This window comes from Salvelinus alpinus, chromosome 12 (genome assembly GCF_045679555.1).
Source record: "Salvelinus alpinus chromosome 12, SLU_Salpinus.1, whole genome shotgun sequence".
In the NCBI taxonomy this organism is placed as follows: Eukaryota; Metazoa; Chordata; class Actinopteri; order Salmoniformes; family Salmonidae; genus Salvelinus; species Salvelinus alpinus.
Window position 1 is genome coordinate 38,802,372 of NC_092097.1, and position 17,796 is coordinate 38,820,167.

The following is a 17,796-nucleotide window of genomic DNA, read 5'->3' on the forward strand; positions in this document are numbered from 1 at the left end:
CTTTCCTGCAGTTAAACGAATCCAGGCTGTATCACAACCGGCCGTGATTGGGAGTCCCATAGTGCGGCGCAAAATTGTCCCAGCGTCGTCCGGTTTCGGCCGGTGTAGGCCGTCATTGTAAATAAGAATTTGTTCATAACCGACTTGCCTAGTTAAATATAGGTTACATTTAAACAAATGTTAACACATTTAAAATGACCAGATTGCCTTCTAGTGGCCTCATGGGTGGAACGTTGTTAATATTTTTCATAATTTCATAATTAATATACAGGATTGGAAAAAACTCTGAAAATCCTGTGTTTCTATGTCAAACACCAAGGAAAATTAAACATTCACATTATATGTTATTATTTTTTTATTGAGGAAGATTGTAGCCAGGCAAACGGGAAAGGACAAAATTAAAACATTTATTTTAAAGATTAAGTTGCTAAGGTAGGTTATTGCCGTAACAGCATGTTGTCATTGAAGGTTGTTATGGCATTCTAACTAATTGGTCCTACAGTACATAGCTAGCAGTAATTCAGGGCCAGTTGCAGCACTTGCAAGCATCAACATAGACCAGGCCGGGCTGGCATTTGTGCAGGTAGGTGTTGCCACGGAAACACTGGAAGTAGGTGGTGTTGTCGAAGATGTTGACGTACAGGCCATCTGGGCGTCCAGAGCAGAAGCTGAGGATGGGGTCAGGGGTGGTGGTGGGTGCCCGAGTGGTGGTGGGCTTGGGGGCGAAGCCTGGGAGAGGGAGGGAGAAAGGGAAGGAGGTATGGAGAAAGGGAGGAGAGTTTGAGATGATATATAGACCTACATACTGTATACCTTTACTATACTTGACTTAGAGGTTTGTAAAGTCAATTTAATTGAATTCAATTGAACTGAATGGAAGTTCATTTACCCAGAGAGTTGCGGAGGTGGTTGACGAGAGGGAAGGAGCCATCAGCACAGAAAGCACCACTGAAGTCATCCATGTCTAGGGTCCACACAGAGGCTCCTCCCAGGTTCTTGGTCTTCAGCCACTGGACCTGATAAAGCAAAGAAGACACAGACAGATGTGCTAACATGGACATGGCTTTAGAGATAAATCAGTTGATTGCATGATTGATTGATATTGACTCATATGTTCCTGGCATGTACCTTGGCAGCGTAGCTCTCCTTGCTGTCGTAGCCCACCCAGGAACTGCCTTTGACGGCGTAGGGGACCTTCTGCTCATCAACCCATTCGATAGTGGCACCGGAGGTGAAGGAGCAGACCTGGGAGGAGTGAAACATTCTGTTAGATAATGACAAACAAACAGATAAACAAACAAACTACATAAAATGACGTGTAGTGTTTTGAGATTCGTGGCCTGTGTGCTTTGAGTAAAAGAAAATATATATATATAGATCAGATGTATGATCATGAACATAGTTATTAAAGTTTTGGCGCACCTCGTAGTAGGACCAGTATCCTGCGTCACGGGTGTAGGGGCCTGCGTCAGCCGGGCCGTTGGTGGGGGCTCCCAGGCCAGTGTTGGAGGTGGTGAGACGGTAGGTACGGCCGTAGGTGGGGAAACCCATCAGCAGCTTCTCAGCGGGAGCACCGTTGTCCAGCCAGTAGGTGATTGCAGAGTCCTAACACACAGGGACAGGTGGTTAAGACAAGGGAGCTACAATGGAGGACATCTATACCAATTTTTCCTATATTTACATAATTTCTTCACAAGTTTCCTGGTGAAAAACTTGGTGTAGATGTTAAAAAAGAAAGTTGTCTTACGACATTGAAGTGGTAGTGTGTCCCCGAGTCATGGCTGCTGCGGAACAGTGGGCTATTTTGTCCTGTGGCTCTCTCCCAGTGTCCGTGGAAGTCATAGGTCATCACGTTGATGAAGTCCAGAGAGCTGCAGAGACATAAATAGACAGAGGAATGAAGTATATAAAGTGTGTTTGTTTGAAAAAGAGAGAGAGGGAGAGAGATAAAAAAGAGAAAGAGAGAAAACAAAGACTTCAATTTATATCAGAGACTTATATCAGTTGAGTGGGTTTCTCCCAGACCCATGCTGTCTACAGTACCTGGCGATCTGGGCCACCTCGTAGCTGGAGTTGATAGTGGGCTGAAGAGCAGCCACGTTGGCAGACAGGAGCAGCTGGGTCAGCCTGGTGTCTTTAGCGTCATTCTCAAAGGCCTTCTGCAGCTCCTGTTAAGCCATACAGAGACATTAGGTACAGAAAACAGTCAAAACTATACGGCCGTTCAGGCTGAGCCGGATAGACAGCGCTACAACGATAACAAGTCACAGAAAATGACAGAAACACATTGAAAGATAAAGGTGCAAATCCTCACTTATGTTATAACTGTCAGTAAAAAAGTTTATGTGCAAGCTTACTCTGACGAGCTCGGTGAATCTCTCTCTGTCTCCATCGGGGCTGCCGTTTTGAGTGGGGAACTCCCAGGCCAGGTTGAGACCGTCAAAGCCATGGGAACGCAGGTAGCTGATGGCTGACTTGATGAAGGCCTGGCGGCCCTCAGGCTTGGACACCATGCCGATGAATCTAGAGGGGTGGAGGGAGACAATGTAAACCGTTACTCTGGTCCTGAGCCTATTGATGTGCAGAAGTAGGGAAATTGAAAACACTATGATTAAACACTATGATAAAACACTATGATTAAACACTATGATAAAACACTATGATAAAACACAATGATTAAACCTGATAAAAAAGGAGTGGAATGGGAAACAATAAAAACCTGCACCATTGAAATTGACTTTTTCAGATGCTGGGTACAAAAATATAAATCTGTTTAATTTTTTTATTTATTTTTATTTTACCTTTATTTAACTAGGCAAGTCAGTTAAGAACAAATTCTTATTTTCAATGACGGCCTAGGAACAGTGAGTTAACTGCCTGTTCAGGGGCAGAACGACAGATTTGTACCTTGTCAGCTCGGGGATTTGAACTTGCAACCTTTCGGTTACTAGTCCAACGCTCTAACCACTAGGCTACCCTGCCGCCCCGGCACTAATGTGGATTCGTGGAAAGATGTGAAATATAAGTTTTAGCTTATCGCAAACCATGCTTTTGTAGAGCTGTGAAATCGCAATAAAATACTGTGAAGAACCAATAAGAGACTTACGGGCTGAGTCCGTTGACTGTGCCTCCGACAGACAGCAGAGTCTTCATCATTGGGTTCCTGCAGATCAGAGAGGTAAGATGAGGAGTCAAACCTTGTGTTCACCGTGGAATTATTAACTAAGGCCCAACTCTCACTGATGTCAATCCAGAGTCACTCACACATTCTTCAGGTGGTTGAGGCTCTTGTAGAGGGTCTCATCATTCCACTCGATAGCGGCGACCTGGTTGAAGCTGTTGATGGTTGCCAGGGCGTAGATCACGTGGGTGCAGAGGAACGGGTCGATGTTCTCAGGGGTGAACTTCCCAGTGGTTGGGCGATACTGGGACCAGTTGGTCATGTGACACACCAGTTTGGTGGAGGCGGCTGGAGGTAGAAGAGGAAATCTATCCAGAGGCTGAACTTCACACTGACCCTTTGGGGTGCTCTAAAATAGTGGGTTGGATTATTGTGCTTTATGGGATTCCTAATTTTAAATGCTTATGTAGGATGCGTGAATTTGAGTAGGATTACCGAGCCTCAGAGGTGTAATTGGGGCTCAGATAAGGAGATCTAAACCACAGAATTAAATTGAACACAATCTTTATCTCTATGGTTTAAACATGTCAATTGAGAAATGTAAAAAAGTTGATGAGGGAAACGCTTACCAATCTGCAACATCAGCAGAAGGCCCAGACCTGAGGAAAGATTACTGAGTTAACAGAGTAGACACTAGGGACTCGTTTGCCAGAGCGTCATGTTGAAGAATAAGATGAGGAGGATGATAATGATAAGCAGGATGAGGATGATGATAGTGATGGTAATGACTGAAGAAGGCATAGGCATATACCTGCAAGCACAGTAAGTCTGACCATTGTGTTGTAAAAATAAAGAATGTTTTCCTTAGAAACAATGTACCTGAAAGAAAGGATAGATTATTAAAATAAATGAATACATACAAACAAATAAACAAACAAATGACTTAATAAATACATTCTTAAATATAAAAATATAACGAAAATCGTATAATTATGCAATTATAACATTTCATACATGAAATACTTTTTAAAAGCAGAGTGCAATTCTGTTGTTATGTTGTTAATTCAGATCAACCAAGTTTGTAAATATTAGATATCACAAAGTATTGGATAGTGTTTCACAATTAGTATTGGAACGTATTTCACAATCTCTAACATTTAGTAACCCATGTAACTATTGTTCTTGATTAGCTGGATATCAAACAAAACCACATTCATGTATACCCAGACCTAGGTCAAATGTATAAACACTTTCAAATACTTGAAGTACACTTCACATACTGTAACTTGACTGGTATAATGGAACCAATTAAAAAGTCCCCAAAAAGATTTTTTTTTTTAATGTTTATTTTTTATTTTTTATGTAACCTTTATTTACGCCCTGGCCACCATAACCAAAAGGGTCAACTCCACCCACCCTGCAGTGTATTCAATAATGTATTTGAACCAAGTCTGATGTAAGCATACACACACTTATATCCACTGTTAACAAACCTAAATCTTTTCAAATGCTATTCACACGTTAATTAATAAACACGCTGTTATCACAATGTCATGCATGATAAGTACGTTGCAAAATAGCGGTGATATTACATATGAAATTACAAGATATGTTACATACAAAACATGAATATGGATGTGATCGTATTACCTTTCTCCACCAGTGACAGAGGGCGAGTTTCTAGCTGTGCTTTGTTCTTGCTCATTTATACTTTCACTTTCCCTAATAATAATTGGTATCAAAGTGCAAGTGATAAGTTTCGTGGCTATTCTGGGTAGTGGGAGATTGACTGATTAGGGGAGACCGCAGTTGGCTTTCACACTTTTTACTCTCATGTATTTCTCAGCACCAGTATATCTTACAAGACTCGTTTAAGCCTTAATAGAAATCCCAAGGCCTTGGGTTGACATACAGTAGGGACCCTTTCTATCCTCATATCGTATTCCAACATTGAGCTAAAAGCCATCAAACACACGCTCCATTCTGGGGTTAGTTGTCACAATGTTTGCTAGTTGCTTATTCCTTTTGTAACAGGAACTATAGCATACAGAGTCTTAGAAATAGTCAAGTCTTTCTTTGATCGAGAAATATTCCCAACAAAATTCAGCATTTTATGCCGTGAGAGCAACATATGACACGTGTGTGTGTGTGCATTTCATTGGACGGTGTATACCATGTGTATATCCTATACATACGACTGATAAAAACGTGAAACTTGTCATGCTGACATGAATTGACCAGATGGATGAGATCTTTCAAATAATTTACATATTTTAATATTACACAGCAATCTCTAGGGAATAATAAGGACTGTGACAATCAACCCAGGTCCCCCTCCCTAATAGATGAATTGACGCACACTAGGTAAAATGGCAAGTGTTTAGGGGCTATTCATCCTGATATGTCACAACTGACATAATAAAGCAATCTTTGATCATGCTACATCATCCATGTAAATTCAACAGTGATAAGGAAATAAAAAACACAGTGGAACAGGAACGTTTTAAATACAACCCCAAGGTGTTTATTTAGTCATATTTACAAGTGCCATCCCCCCTTCACATTCCCATTCAATCACAGATTTAGATTGGCCAAATGGTATCATAACATATCAACATTTCAGCCCGGCCAGCTGACAGACAAACACATCCTAGCAGAGAGGTTGCCCTTTTTAACCACTGATACAGGGACAGTGTTTTCACCCCCTTAATGCTTCAGGTTAGTATTAGGGGGAGAGTAACTGATCGTAGATCTGTGGTTACGGGCAACATCTACTTCGAGCACCATCATAGCTTCCACCACGAAGTGAGAGATGAACCGACCAATCAGACTTCCTGAAGTTGACACAACATTCCGATAACAGTTTTTGGACATGATGTCACCTTAGTATTACAGAGATATCTGATGGTAGTTTTAAATATGAAAAGCGTTGCGTTAACAAAAACATTTACACACACACATACATACACAAATGAATAAGCTAGCATTAAGTACATAACCAAAAGGGCAACAACATTCCATGGCTGAGGCAACCTTCCCCATTGGGGTAGAATAAGCAAGTGCAGATCACGTGTACTTGTGCGTCTTCTCAGACCTATACCAGTGCTGGGTGAGGAAGGAACAACACTACCCACCAAACAGTAGGCTCTGAGTTGTGAGCTAAGTATGTGCTAACAACTGTACTCTAGCAGCACAGTACAGTACAGTACAGTATCTACAGACCGATGATAAGTGAGATCCAGTGTACAAATACACTAAGTGTACAAAACATTAGGAATATCTGCTCTTTCCAGACTGACCGGGTGAATCCATGTGAAAGCTATGATCCCTTATTGATGTCACTTGTTAGATCCACTTCAATCAGTGTAGATGGAGGGTAGGAGACAGGTTAGAGAATGATTTTTAAGCCTTGAGACAATGTATTGTGTATGTGTGCCATTCAGATGGTGAATGGGAAAGACCAAAGATTGAAGTGCCTTTGAACGGGGCATGGTAGTAGGTGCCAGGTGCACATGTTTGAGTGTGTCAAGAACTGCAACACTGCTGGGTTTTTCACACTCAACAGTTTCCCGTGTGTATCAAGAATGGTCAACCACCTAAAGGGTATCCAGCCAACTTGACACAACTGTGGGAAGCATTGGAATCAACATGGACCAGCATCCCTGTGGAACGCTTTCAACACCTTGTAGAGTCCATGCCCTGACGACTTGAGGCTGTTCTGAGGGCAAAAGAGGGTACAACTCAATATTAGGAAGGTGTTCCTAATGTTTTGTATGCTCAGTTTATGTCTTTACCATAGTAACTCCTATCCTGTGTTTACGGGAACACAGGCTGCTTTCCCAGTTGGTGGCTGTATCAGTTTATCTTAAACATTATTGAACAGCTAGATGTGATACAGTGTACAGAGCTGAGTGGTCCAGTGGCTTTCAGCATATCAGGCCTTAGTAACTGTTTGACCCTGCAGAAGCTGCTAAATGAGATATATCATCAACAATATGTTTGACTATACTTTGACCGGCATGTTGAGAGTCAAGTTGATGTCCTTGTTCTGCAGTTTTAACGACAGTATTACCATGCATTCATTGTCTTCAACGTCAAAGTGAGAGTTTGTGTTTCCTCAAGTAACTCATTACTATAAGACGTATGGACAGTCACGTCTTCTCTTTTTTAGCTGCCCTCTTTATTTTAAGGTACAGTGATCAACATACCAAAACAGTTTATAAAACGCAACAGTCCCGATCCAATAGAAAATGACCTGAACACTGTCAGGCACAGGATTGGGTGGCTTCACACACTGGAATCAAAACAACACTACGGGTCTGAAACATCAAAACTGACAGGTGTTGAATACATCAATGTATTATGAAAACAACGTGACTGTCAAAACTGGGTACTCTGGGTATAGTGGCGTTGTTGCTGTACTAACAGATTGTCATCAAAATGTTTCATATCCAGTGTGTTTGTATCTAGCTCATTCTGATGTTGACAATCAGTTGATGTCTGTTTAAAACAAACAATAACTTCTATACAGCTTTGGCCCTAAAATGTGAGATGTAGCTAGCAGACAGCACTGGAAAAAACAAGTGGTCCATCATCCAACCACTTGCTCAACAAACCGTTTTCAACTCCCAGAATTTTACAAATAACAAAAAAAGACCCCTTGCAAACCATAAAAGGTATTGTTTGATTCCTACACTCCTGAGATGTTTTGAAATCATAGAATTACAATTAGTGATGACTAACAAACCCTGGAGTGCCGCAGAGCTTCTTGGTTCCTAGAACTGTTCTACTGCATAGAACAACATGTAGCAGCACAAACGTACTGCTACTGGCCAACCTGCCTTTATATGGTTCAGACCAACAGAAATGGAATAAAACAACAATAGACAACATACAGTAGTTGCCATCTTGTTTCACGTTAAGATGTATCTAACAGTAGTTATATTGAGAACAGACACACTGTGTTGGAACAGCAGTTTACCATTGAACTTCTTGGCTACGCCCAAAATCAATAGTTCAATGTACTGAACATACATTCCACAGACTTTCTAGGTGCAGGAGTTATCAGATGGGAAAATATAGGAGAAGACCCACTGTTCAAAAGCTGCCACGGTTTTAATGTACAGTGGCATAACACTTGACAAAGACAGTGGTTGACATGTTGCTATTGTAACTGGAAACATCGGGAACATCTAAATAGCTTGCGGGAATTCTCTTTGCTTTACACCCAAATCAATATCACAGGGGCTTCATGATTAGCTAGCATATGCGGTATGTTCCTTAGATGTCGTATCCTTGCTGTGAACCCTTCTCAGACAGACAGTATTTATGGCAGGTGTGTTGCATGATTAACAGTTAATGAACAACAGGACATGTTACATAAAAGTTAATAGATAAAGGGTGACAGAATAATGGTGCATTAATAATAATACTAACGATAACTCTGTACTTGGTGATCACACTTTCATTGTATTTTTGCTGTTGAAAGAACTGATGAAGCTCTTTATCAAGTTGAGTTCTCTCATCTAAACATAAACAATAAAAAAGGTAAACATTCATTTGGACCATTGAAGTTATTCATCCTGATGCTGCCATCGCAAACAAATAATAAAGCAACCAATCAAATACACAGGCAGAAAATCCAAAGAGAAAATGGACCATTTTAAACAGACTGTGTCATAAGAAAAACCAGTAGACTAAGTTAGCGTTCTATTTACAGTGAGTTCCATTTGAAGTAGACTTTCTCAAAAATCATGAGATTTATGACATCACTGTTTTATCCCCCTTCATCTTATTCTAGATACAAACGTTTGAGTTGGTCAGTGTCTGAGGGAACCAAAGATGTTGTCTACTGTTCTGTATGTATGTACCATAGATAATTATAGAGGACTCATCATTGTACCTGTCCCATTATGGTGTCTGTGAGCGCACGGGCAGCGCCATTGAGACCATCTCCATTTTGAAGTAGTACATGTTCTTCTACTACTACTTCTATGAGTTGGTAAAAAAACTGAAAGGGTGCATACTGCCACCTGGTAGTGTGTTGTTTAAACAGGTATAAAGGGAAGGTTGGCGATTTACTGCCACCTGCAGTTACGGAATGTTTGATCACAAGTATAATTCATTGGCTGATCCCTCCTGAGGACCTGGATGGAATTATGTGATCCTTCCTTAACCCATAGGATGTCCCACCCATTTGACAACTTCAGAAAGGTGAAAGTCCTCAATTGCGCAGCCCATGCTAAAATGTGCTTTTGGGCACTAGAGTCCTCTTTCATTCTCTATGGTATGTACACATGATGCTCTACATACACAGGCTGATTTGGGTGACATACGCCAGTGAGCCTTGGGTTTATAGCAGAGTAGGGAAAGCCAGGAGACATGGAGAGAGTGACATATTGCTGTGAAGCACAAAGGCCTCTCTTATCCCCATAAGGCATGGTTCTAACGACACCAATGTAACTGACAATCAGGTAGTCTGACCCACTTGAAACCCCACAGACCCACACATAAAAAAATTACCCTCTTTGATTTTCTTATAAAAAGAATAAAATAACCATTAGTCATTTTGACAACTCCCACCATCCCCCTTGTTTCAAAATATTACCCCACACATCCCTCCCCACCTATTCAAATTCATCCCTTAACCCCACCCCAACAAAACTCCAGATAGGTGAATTTGACCAATCGGCTTAGACCATGAAACATAATGTCCAGGGATTGTTGTAGATCACAGGTCCAGTAAGCCAATGAGAGTGATGGAGAGTGTGGCGGTGAGCAGGATAGGAGCATGATTGGACCATGGGGATCCCGCCTGGTTCTGCACCATCATTCCAGTTCCTGTTTGAGAAAGAGAAAGAGAGCGAGATAGAAAGCGAGAGAGAGAGAGACAGAGAGAAAATTGGGGACATGCTCTGGTACAGTATTATCATAACAGTTGCCTTCTTGTCTCCTTTGCTTATTGGAGGAGTCACAGTTCTAATACTGAGCTCAGTAAGCAAAAGCTAATTGACAGACACTGACTAACAACCACTGTCTCTCTGACTGGCTCACACAGCCCTCCCGGGTCTAGAGACTGGGACTAGAACACAGCTAGTCTTAAGCATACTCCAAAGAGCAATGTGTGTGTGTGTGTGTGTGCGCGCACGCGCATATGTGTTCAGTATGTGTGTATTCCTGCATGTGTGTGATAGACAGGCACTAATACAGAATCCAGTGAGGTAAACCCCCATTAACCCTCTCTACCTCTCATTAAACCCTGTCACTCACTGACGAACCTCAACTTTCCACAGCAGCCTAGCAACCTCACAGGCAGCAACGGAACTCCAGAAAGCTACCTAGTTCCAATATTCCAATTGCCACCTGAGAAATGATAGGCTATCAGAAACAGGAAGGCCAAAAAGATCATCAAGGACAACAACCACCCGAGCCACTGCCTGTTCACCCCGCTATCATCCAGAAGGCGAGGTCAGTACAGATGCATCAAAGTGGGGACCGAGAGACTGAAAAACAGCTTCTGTCTCAAGGCCATCAGACTGTTAAACAGCCATCACTAACATTGAGTGGCTGCTGCCAACACACTGACTCAAATCTCTATCCACTTTAATAATTAAAAATTTGATGTAATAAATGTATCACTAGTCACTTTAAACAATGCCACTTTATATAATGTTTACATACCCTACATTACTCATCTCATATGTATGTACTGTACTCTATACCATCTATTGCATCTTGCCTATGCCGTTCGGCCATCGCTCATCCATATATTTATATGTACATATTCTTATTCATTCCTTTACACTTGTGTGTATAAGGTAGTTGTGAAATTGTTAGGAATTGTTAGATTACTTGTTAGATATTACTGCACGGTCGGAACAAGAAGCACAAGCATTTCGCTACACTCGCATTAACATCTGCTAACCATGTGTATGTGACCAATAACATTTGATTTTTGATTTGATTTAATTTGACATGGATTTCACAGAACAGTTTGACCTCATCCTCCCAGCTAATTATGACTGGGCTGCCGTGTATAGCCGCGTGGTTCCAATTACCACTTAAGCTCTTGTAACCTTCTGTGTGTGACAGCTAGCTAATCCTGTTAGCCGTGGGCTACACTAGCTGTTGGGGCGGACTCATGCAGAACAGGAGATGGGATTTGGTTATTTTATATCCTCCTATAGTGAGTTCTGATCACAGCAGGAGTGGTGTAGCTGTTAGACTAGTCCTAGGTGGGGTTGTAACTTAAACTTGGCACAAAACCTTGCCTGAAGAAGATCTGGGGCTATGTGGTGTGTGTAGAGTTGCAAAGCTACTGGTAATATACCAAGGTTACTGGAATGTTGGTCATGAACAGGTAATCTATGGCAACGTTGGTAATTTATACTTGTATAACTTTTAAATGTATTCATATTTTACATGATTTAAAAAAATATCTGTGTCCATATTGTCCATGAGTTTCTAGTGGATAGAACATAAGTGTTCAAGATAATATAGACTAATTCATGAAAAAAGTATCTAATCAACAATGGCAACTCTGCAACTCTTCCAACAATTGTCTTTTATCACAACTGCCACCAGTTTGGCCCTAAAACATTTACAACAAAGACATATTGACATCGTAAAATAAAAAAACGTGGGTAAAAAAAGACAAAGGCTATTTCATGCACCAATGGTATTATTTGATTATTTAACATATTATACATGTGATAAGGCCACACAGAGGGACAGAGATAATTAGACACCTGTGATAATCTGAACTACCCAAAAAGGCCCTAGATTCAATCTGATAAAATTCCACAAAATCCTTGAAAGTTACAAAAATTATGTTAGTGTGCTCTTGTTCACTTCCCTTCACTGATATGAAAGGAAATGACTGGTATAAGAAATATGGTAGAAATAATCTATAGCCCATCCTTTCACCAATCCAATGCTTATAGATTTAGGGGAAGTAGTGAACGAGTGTACACTTTATGAGAAAAAAAATATTATTGGAACACACACCCAGTCAGTCCAAGTCTCACCTGAGTCTCGGGAGACGATGGTCTCTTGAGCGGCTCCGTCGCCCCCCTCCCCCCAGGAGCGTATCTCCAGGACCACGTAGCCATTGTCTTTGGGTAGGGGCAGGGTCACAGACGTCTTCCCCTTGTCCAGAACCTTCAGAGCAGACTGGCCCTCGTGCTTGTACAGGACCTGAGAGAAGACAGAGGGAGGGAACCTATTCACACAAACTCTACAGAGGAAATACATTTGTTGGGTTATTGAATGTGTGTCCTTTCCCCCTTTGTTAACTATTATTTGTTTTATTAAGCTAATGTTTTCATTACTTTTCTGTTTTCTCTCTGCACCGCATCACACTATAAAACCAGAATAGGATGGTTCATGTTATCTATTGATGATATGCCATATCTTGAATGTTTTTCTATTGCCAGGCTGAGCCTTATCAAATGCTCTTTGATTCTTTTACATTCACTTTTTATTGCACTACATATCTGATTATTTACAGAAGGGTTGACCGCATATCCCCTTTCACTTCACACATCTTAACATGATTTAATATATTTTGACAGTGCATTCGCAATATGACAATAACATACCTACCTGCACACACCTCTCCTACAAACAGACACCACTCACCTTGTAACCCAGTACGGCTGATTCATTGTCCAGAGTCTTGACATGATCCCACCTAACAGTTACCCATGAGCCATCAGTCTTCCAGGACACGTTGCCAGGGGGACGATTAGGAGCTGTAAAGGTAAACAAAGGAAAACAACAAGAGACAACAACTTATTGACCTGTCTCACCTTCCGGGAGTCACATGACCAAGACATGAATTAAACTTAGATACATGTACTTGATAATACAATGGTCTCACACACGTTTTACGGACACAGAAACATGACGATCCAAACTGTAACCGAAATGCAACCCAAAAGGCATGATATCATATAGAATATATTAATATAGGCATATGTTTGCCTAATGTTGACAGTGGGTTAAGGTATCAGTATCAGTAGCTTAAGGACAGGAGATCCTCTGTATCAGGATCAGCACAGACATGATTCCCTCTCACCCTATAAATCCTCCACAAGAAGCCCAGTAGATACTGGAAGCCAGGTGCATATCCACCCTCCCAAAAACACTGGGGCCATACTTACGAACTTCAGACAAAGTTTAAAATCAAGTTTAAGCATCAGCCAATAAAAATTATTGTATTGATACGCGATAGAATGCTGCATTGCAGCTGGTCCCATCAGATAACATGGCACACGTTAGCCCTATGCTAACTTCACCAGGTGGCAGTGATTATTTCCTTTAACAACATCCTCATCAGCCTATCAAAGATGTTAAACTTGTGGGCGACAAAAGTCAAACGGCACAATCTGCTTTTGAAGTTACTAAAAAGCTTCTGATTTAAACTGTATGTTAAGAGCACAGTGTAGCGATCCTGGCACCTGGTACTTTTCACGGTGAGCGGCAAGTTGGAATCCCAGGTGAGATAGATTTTTTTTCCTTTTTCCTTTAAAAAACCTTGGAAATGAAGATTACAAATAGGTTACTGCTACTACGTAGTCGTATAACATTAGTGCACCACTTCTCAGAATGGTGCATGTTTAATACAGTTTATATCTCCCGGGTGGCGCAGTGGTCTAGGGCACTGCATCGCAGTGCTAGCTGCGCCACCAGAGTCTCTGGGTTCACGCCCAGGCTCTGTCGCAGCCGGCCGCAACCGGGAGGTCCGTGGGGCGACGCACAACTGGCATAGCGTCGTCCGGGTTAGGGAGGGTTTGGCCGGTAGGGATATCCTTGTCTCAGTATATAAAATGTATGCACTCTACTGTAAGTCGCTCTGGATAAGAGCGTCTGCTAAATGACTAAAATGTAAATGTAATATCAAAGCTGAATCAATGTCTTGCAAGACCACTTAATGATGAATTTGTATTCTACATAGGCCAAGCATACCGAATATAATAGCATAGTATAACAGTACTGTTAGACCAAAAACATCCTTTAATTTCTGATGTAGGCTACACTTACATGTACAACGTTTTGTATGCATTGTTAGAATCATCCACTTCGTCATGTAAGCCTTATTTGAATTGAGCATTGAGGACCAGCAGTGAACAGTTTTTTTCTCAACAAAAAAGCTTGACTTCACAGGGACTCAAACCCACAATGACTGTGCTCCAGAGATGACATGTTAAACCCCTTAGTGCTATATGCCATCTGGCAGGGATATCAATTGTGGTAAATGACAGCTTTTTGACAAGGCCACAAGGCTCTTCGTCTTTGTTTTTACTATGTACGAAAAACTTTGTCTGACTTTAGTAGCTAGTAGCCTAGGCAAGGATGCATCATGCTACATATTGATCTTTGTGACAGACCAAGTGGAACAAAAGTAAACTTTGACTTTGGATGTTTACCAAATCCATCTGGAGGCCAAGTTGACCTATTTCATTGAAATGCCGTTGGTTTGTGGAGAAAAAGTTGAACATCTCTGATACGCTGATGAGGGAAGTTGTTACAGGAAATAGTCAGTGCCACCTGGTAAAGTTAGCATAGGGCTAACGTGTGCCAGGTTATCTGATGGGACAGCTACAATGTAGTGTTTTATCACATGACACTACGTCAGCGATTTAAATTGGCTGATGCTTAAACTTAACCTTGAACTCAAACTTTTTCTAATGTTTGCAAGTATGGCCACATTGTGTTTGACCCCCTGGGGTGATCTCAGCTGGTAGGGACAATCCATCTCAGCCCACAGGGGAGAACTCATACTTACACTAACGCAATAATGTCAACCCATGGCTCAGATCTGCTCCTGAAGGAGGCTTTGGGCCAGAGATTAAAATCATTTTGAGTGTGTGTTATGTCATATATACGGAATGGTGTCTTGATGGTGGCAATACTGTGTGTGTGTGTGTTTGTGTGTGTGCACGTGTTAGGTATCCTACATACGTGGTCTCCTGGTAGTGACAGTGGTTCTGGGTGAGGCTGGTCCAGTGCCAGCGCTGTTGTAGGCCATTACGGTAACATGGTACCGGGTGCTGGGTCTCAGTCCCACCACGCGAGCCGTGGTCTCAAGCCCAGCTGTACGCACACGGTCTGCAGACGCCTCCCGCTCATGCTGACGCCAGTACCGAATCTGTAAACACACACATACACAGCATTGTCAAACAATTTGTTATGTGACCGTGGTTACATCTCTTAAAGGAATGAGATGCCTAATACTGGAATTGTTTCTTCTACTAAAAAAACAAACACACTTTGTCAAATCATTAGGAATGTTAGATACCTGTACTCTTCCTCACAATATACTTTGTGGTACTATAAATTGGAGCATATCTTCTGGTGAGCCTTGCATCTAAGCCCTTTGTTGTTTCATGCTTCACCTGAAGGCACTGTGTATTCTGTATTTTTTCTTCTCTTAAACTATGTTTCCTTCCAAATATGTACAATAAACATATGTAAGATGAAAGTGTGACACCTGTTGATCCGTGATAATATGAATGACTCTACCATTGTTTCCCCACAGGGCCATCGTGATAACCAACCGTCAGACCTAATCTGCCTGTCGACAGACTGAACATGCTGATCCCAACCACACACAGCCCAGCTAAAAATGAGTACCATCTTTATTAGTGTGGGGGTAAAAGATCAAGGCTGAGAAGATAAGATGAGGTGAGGTCAACTCCAGGACGGTCTCTCACTGGCGTCAGGGGACTGATGGCACCATAGCTGGTAATGACTGGGACTGACTGGTTTTGAGCAAAAGTCCAGAGATGGGTCCCAAATGGCACCCTATTCCATTCATAGTGAACTACTTTTGACCAGGGCCCATAGAATAGCTTGTCACATATATGTTATATGCTGGTGTTGTGCAGGTCCTGACCTCGTATCCTTGGAGGATACCGTTGGTGCTGAGATGTTGGATGGGGTCCCACGATACCTGCATCTCGAACGCTGTCAGAGCCGTTGCGTTGATCCTCGAGGGCGCCACCGTGGGCTCTGCATGGAGGGTCATGGGTAAAATAAGGGTTGGGGAGTCGGATCACATCTAACACACATAAGTACGATAAACACAATGAATTTACATAACGTGGTTGGTAAACATCTGCTTTTTTGTGTTTTTGTTCACCCTCTTGTGGCAATCCAGCATAATGCTCCTAATCCTTCCTGTATGCCCCAGACCTGTTCTGACTCAGCCTCCTCTGCAGAGTGCACCAGGGTGATCTGACTGAAGGGTTAAGACTAGGGTTGAGGTTAGGGTTAGAGTTTGGGTTGCTCACCCTCTTCTGCAGAGTGCACCACAGCGATCTGGCTGAAGGGACCCTCTCCTTTACGGTTGTAGGCTTTGATCTTCACCTCAAAGAGGCAGTAGGGAGACAGGCTCTGGTTGGAATAAACGTAGCGAGACGACTCCACATTGGAAACACGCTCCACCACCCACGTCGGAGAGTTCTGCTTCCGGAATGCCAGGATGTAGCCGAAGCCATCTCCGTTCTGGTACTCTCTGGCCATGGGCTGGGATCAGATTCAAACAAAACTTTGTCAATTTTCACAATGACAAAACTCTCTCTAACACACACACACACACGCACGCACGCACACGCATGCACACACACACACACACACACACACACACACACACACACACACACACACACACACACACACACACACACACACACACACACACACACACACACACACACACACACACACACACACACACACACACACACACACACACTGACCGTCCAGGTGATGATGAGTTCGTTGCGGTCTCCTCCTCCTCCACCTAGTCCACTAGGGGCCACTGTGGGAGCTGCTTGCTGGGTGCGTATGGTGTGAGAGGACATACTAGGCTCTCCACTGCCCAGGATGTTACTGGCGATGACCTGGAACTCATAGTCCATCCATGGCAACAGGCCAACCACACGAATCGACTCAGCATTGCCTTCAATGTTAGATGGGTCTGTGGGAGAAGAGAGGAGGAGAATGCGGGGGAAGGAAAGAAGGAGAAGTCAGGGACTAATTGATTGACACAAAAACACACAGGTACACAGATAAGCACACACACACAGACAGTGGTGGTCCTCTTACCTGTCCTCATCCTCTTCCAACCAGGAGACAGCGGAGAGTGACCCATGATAACATACTTCCCGATGGGGCTGTGGTTGTCATAGCCACGACTCCACCGCAACTCCACCGACGTCGCGGCAACGTTCTTCACCACCAAACCGCCGGGAGGTCCCGGGGGACCTGAGAAGAGACAGTTGGAGAATGCCTAGTCAGGACTTTTATCTAACCTCCTTCATTTACATGCAAGTACAAATTCTCACCCAGAAAGTAGTGGACGTAGCTCATTGTGGCCTGGGGATAAAGATGATTATGTAAGTAAGTAATTAACTAAAAAATCCTTATAAAATGTTACAACTAAGTTCTGTAATGCTGTAAAACAAACATTTTATAAGGATGACCATCATAGAAAAAGGTCAGGTGAGTTGTTGTGATATGATCGGGGTCTTACCTCTGACCACCAGTTTAGCGGAGGCTGAGGCGCTGTCCACCACGGTCTGAGCTGTACAGCTGTATGTACCTGCCTGACTCAGCTGACCAATCACTATCAATAGGTCACCTACGGTCTCCTTCTGTTAGAGACAGAT

At 42.5% G+C, this 17,796-nt stretch overlaps 2 protein-coding genes across 4 annotated transcripts in view; both read right to left on the reverse strand.

The window, feature by feature from the left end:
* Positions 1-348: 348 nt before the first annotated feature.
* chia.1 (chitinase, acidic.1) lies at positions 349-3,998 on the reverse strand. The gene is made up of 11 exons (XM_071336285.1): positions 3,933-3,998; positions 3,751-3,780; positions 3,265-3,469; positions 3,107-3,163; positions 2,358-2,523; positions 2,044-2,168; positions 1,748-1,871; positions 1,423-1,605; positions 1,129-1,245; positions 890-1,016; positions 349-729 (listed from the first exon to the last, which is right to left on the reverse strand). Exons 1-11 carry the CDS (start codon positions 3,955-3,957, stop codon positions 521-523), a joined length of 1,368 nt encoding a protein of 455 aa, XP_071192386.1. The 5' UTR covers positions 3,958-3,998; the 3' UTR covers positions 349-520.
* Positions 3,999-5,618: 1,620 nt separating this feature from the next.
* Positions 5,619-17,796, reverse strand: part of cntn2 (contactin 2) — a 77,988-nt gene continuing 65,810 nt past the window's right edge. For all 3 annotated transcript variants that reach the window (XM_071336283.1, XM_071336284.1, XM_071336282.1), the window contains 9 exons: positions 17,661-17,781; positions 17,234-17,392; positions 16,885-17,105; positions 16,417-16,651; positions 16,020-16,135; positions 15,086-15,272; positions 12,761-12,873; positions 12,148-12,316; positions 5,619-9,961 (listed from right to left, as the gene is read on the reverse strand). In XM_071336283.1, coding sequence (XP_071192384.1) covers positions 9,852-9,961; positions 12,148-12,316; positions 12,761-12,873; positions 15,086-15,272; positions 16,020-16,135; positions 16,417-16,651; positions 16,885-17,105; positions 17,234-17,392; positions 17,661-17,781 — 1,431 coding nt within the window. In that variant the 3' untranslated portion in view covers positions 5,619-9,851. The remainder of the gene's footprint in view (positions 9,962-12,147; positions 12,317-12,760; positions 12,874-15,085; positions 15,273-16,019; positions 16,136-16,416; positions 16,652-16,884; positions 17,106-17,233; positions 17,393-17,660; positions 17,782-17,796) is intronic.

Excerpts from the sequence above, each read along its gene's own strand:
- chia.1 (XM_071336285.1), bottom strand. The coding sequence starts at position 3,957 with ATGGTCAGACTTACTGTGCTTGCAG. Across the intron at positions 3,164-3,264 it reads CTCAACCACCTGAAGAATGT|GAACCCAATGATGAAGACTC; the intron begins GTGAGTGACTCT and ends TCTGATCTGCAG. Across the intron at positions 1,872-2,043 it reads GAGGTGGCCCAGATCGCCAG|CTCTCTGGACTTCATCAACG; the intron begins GTACTGTAGACA and ends ATGTCTCTGCAG.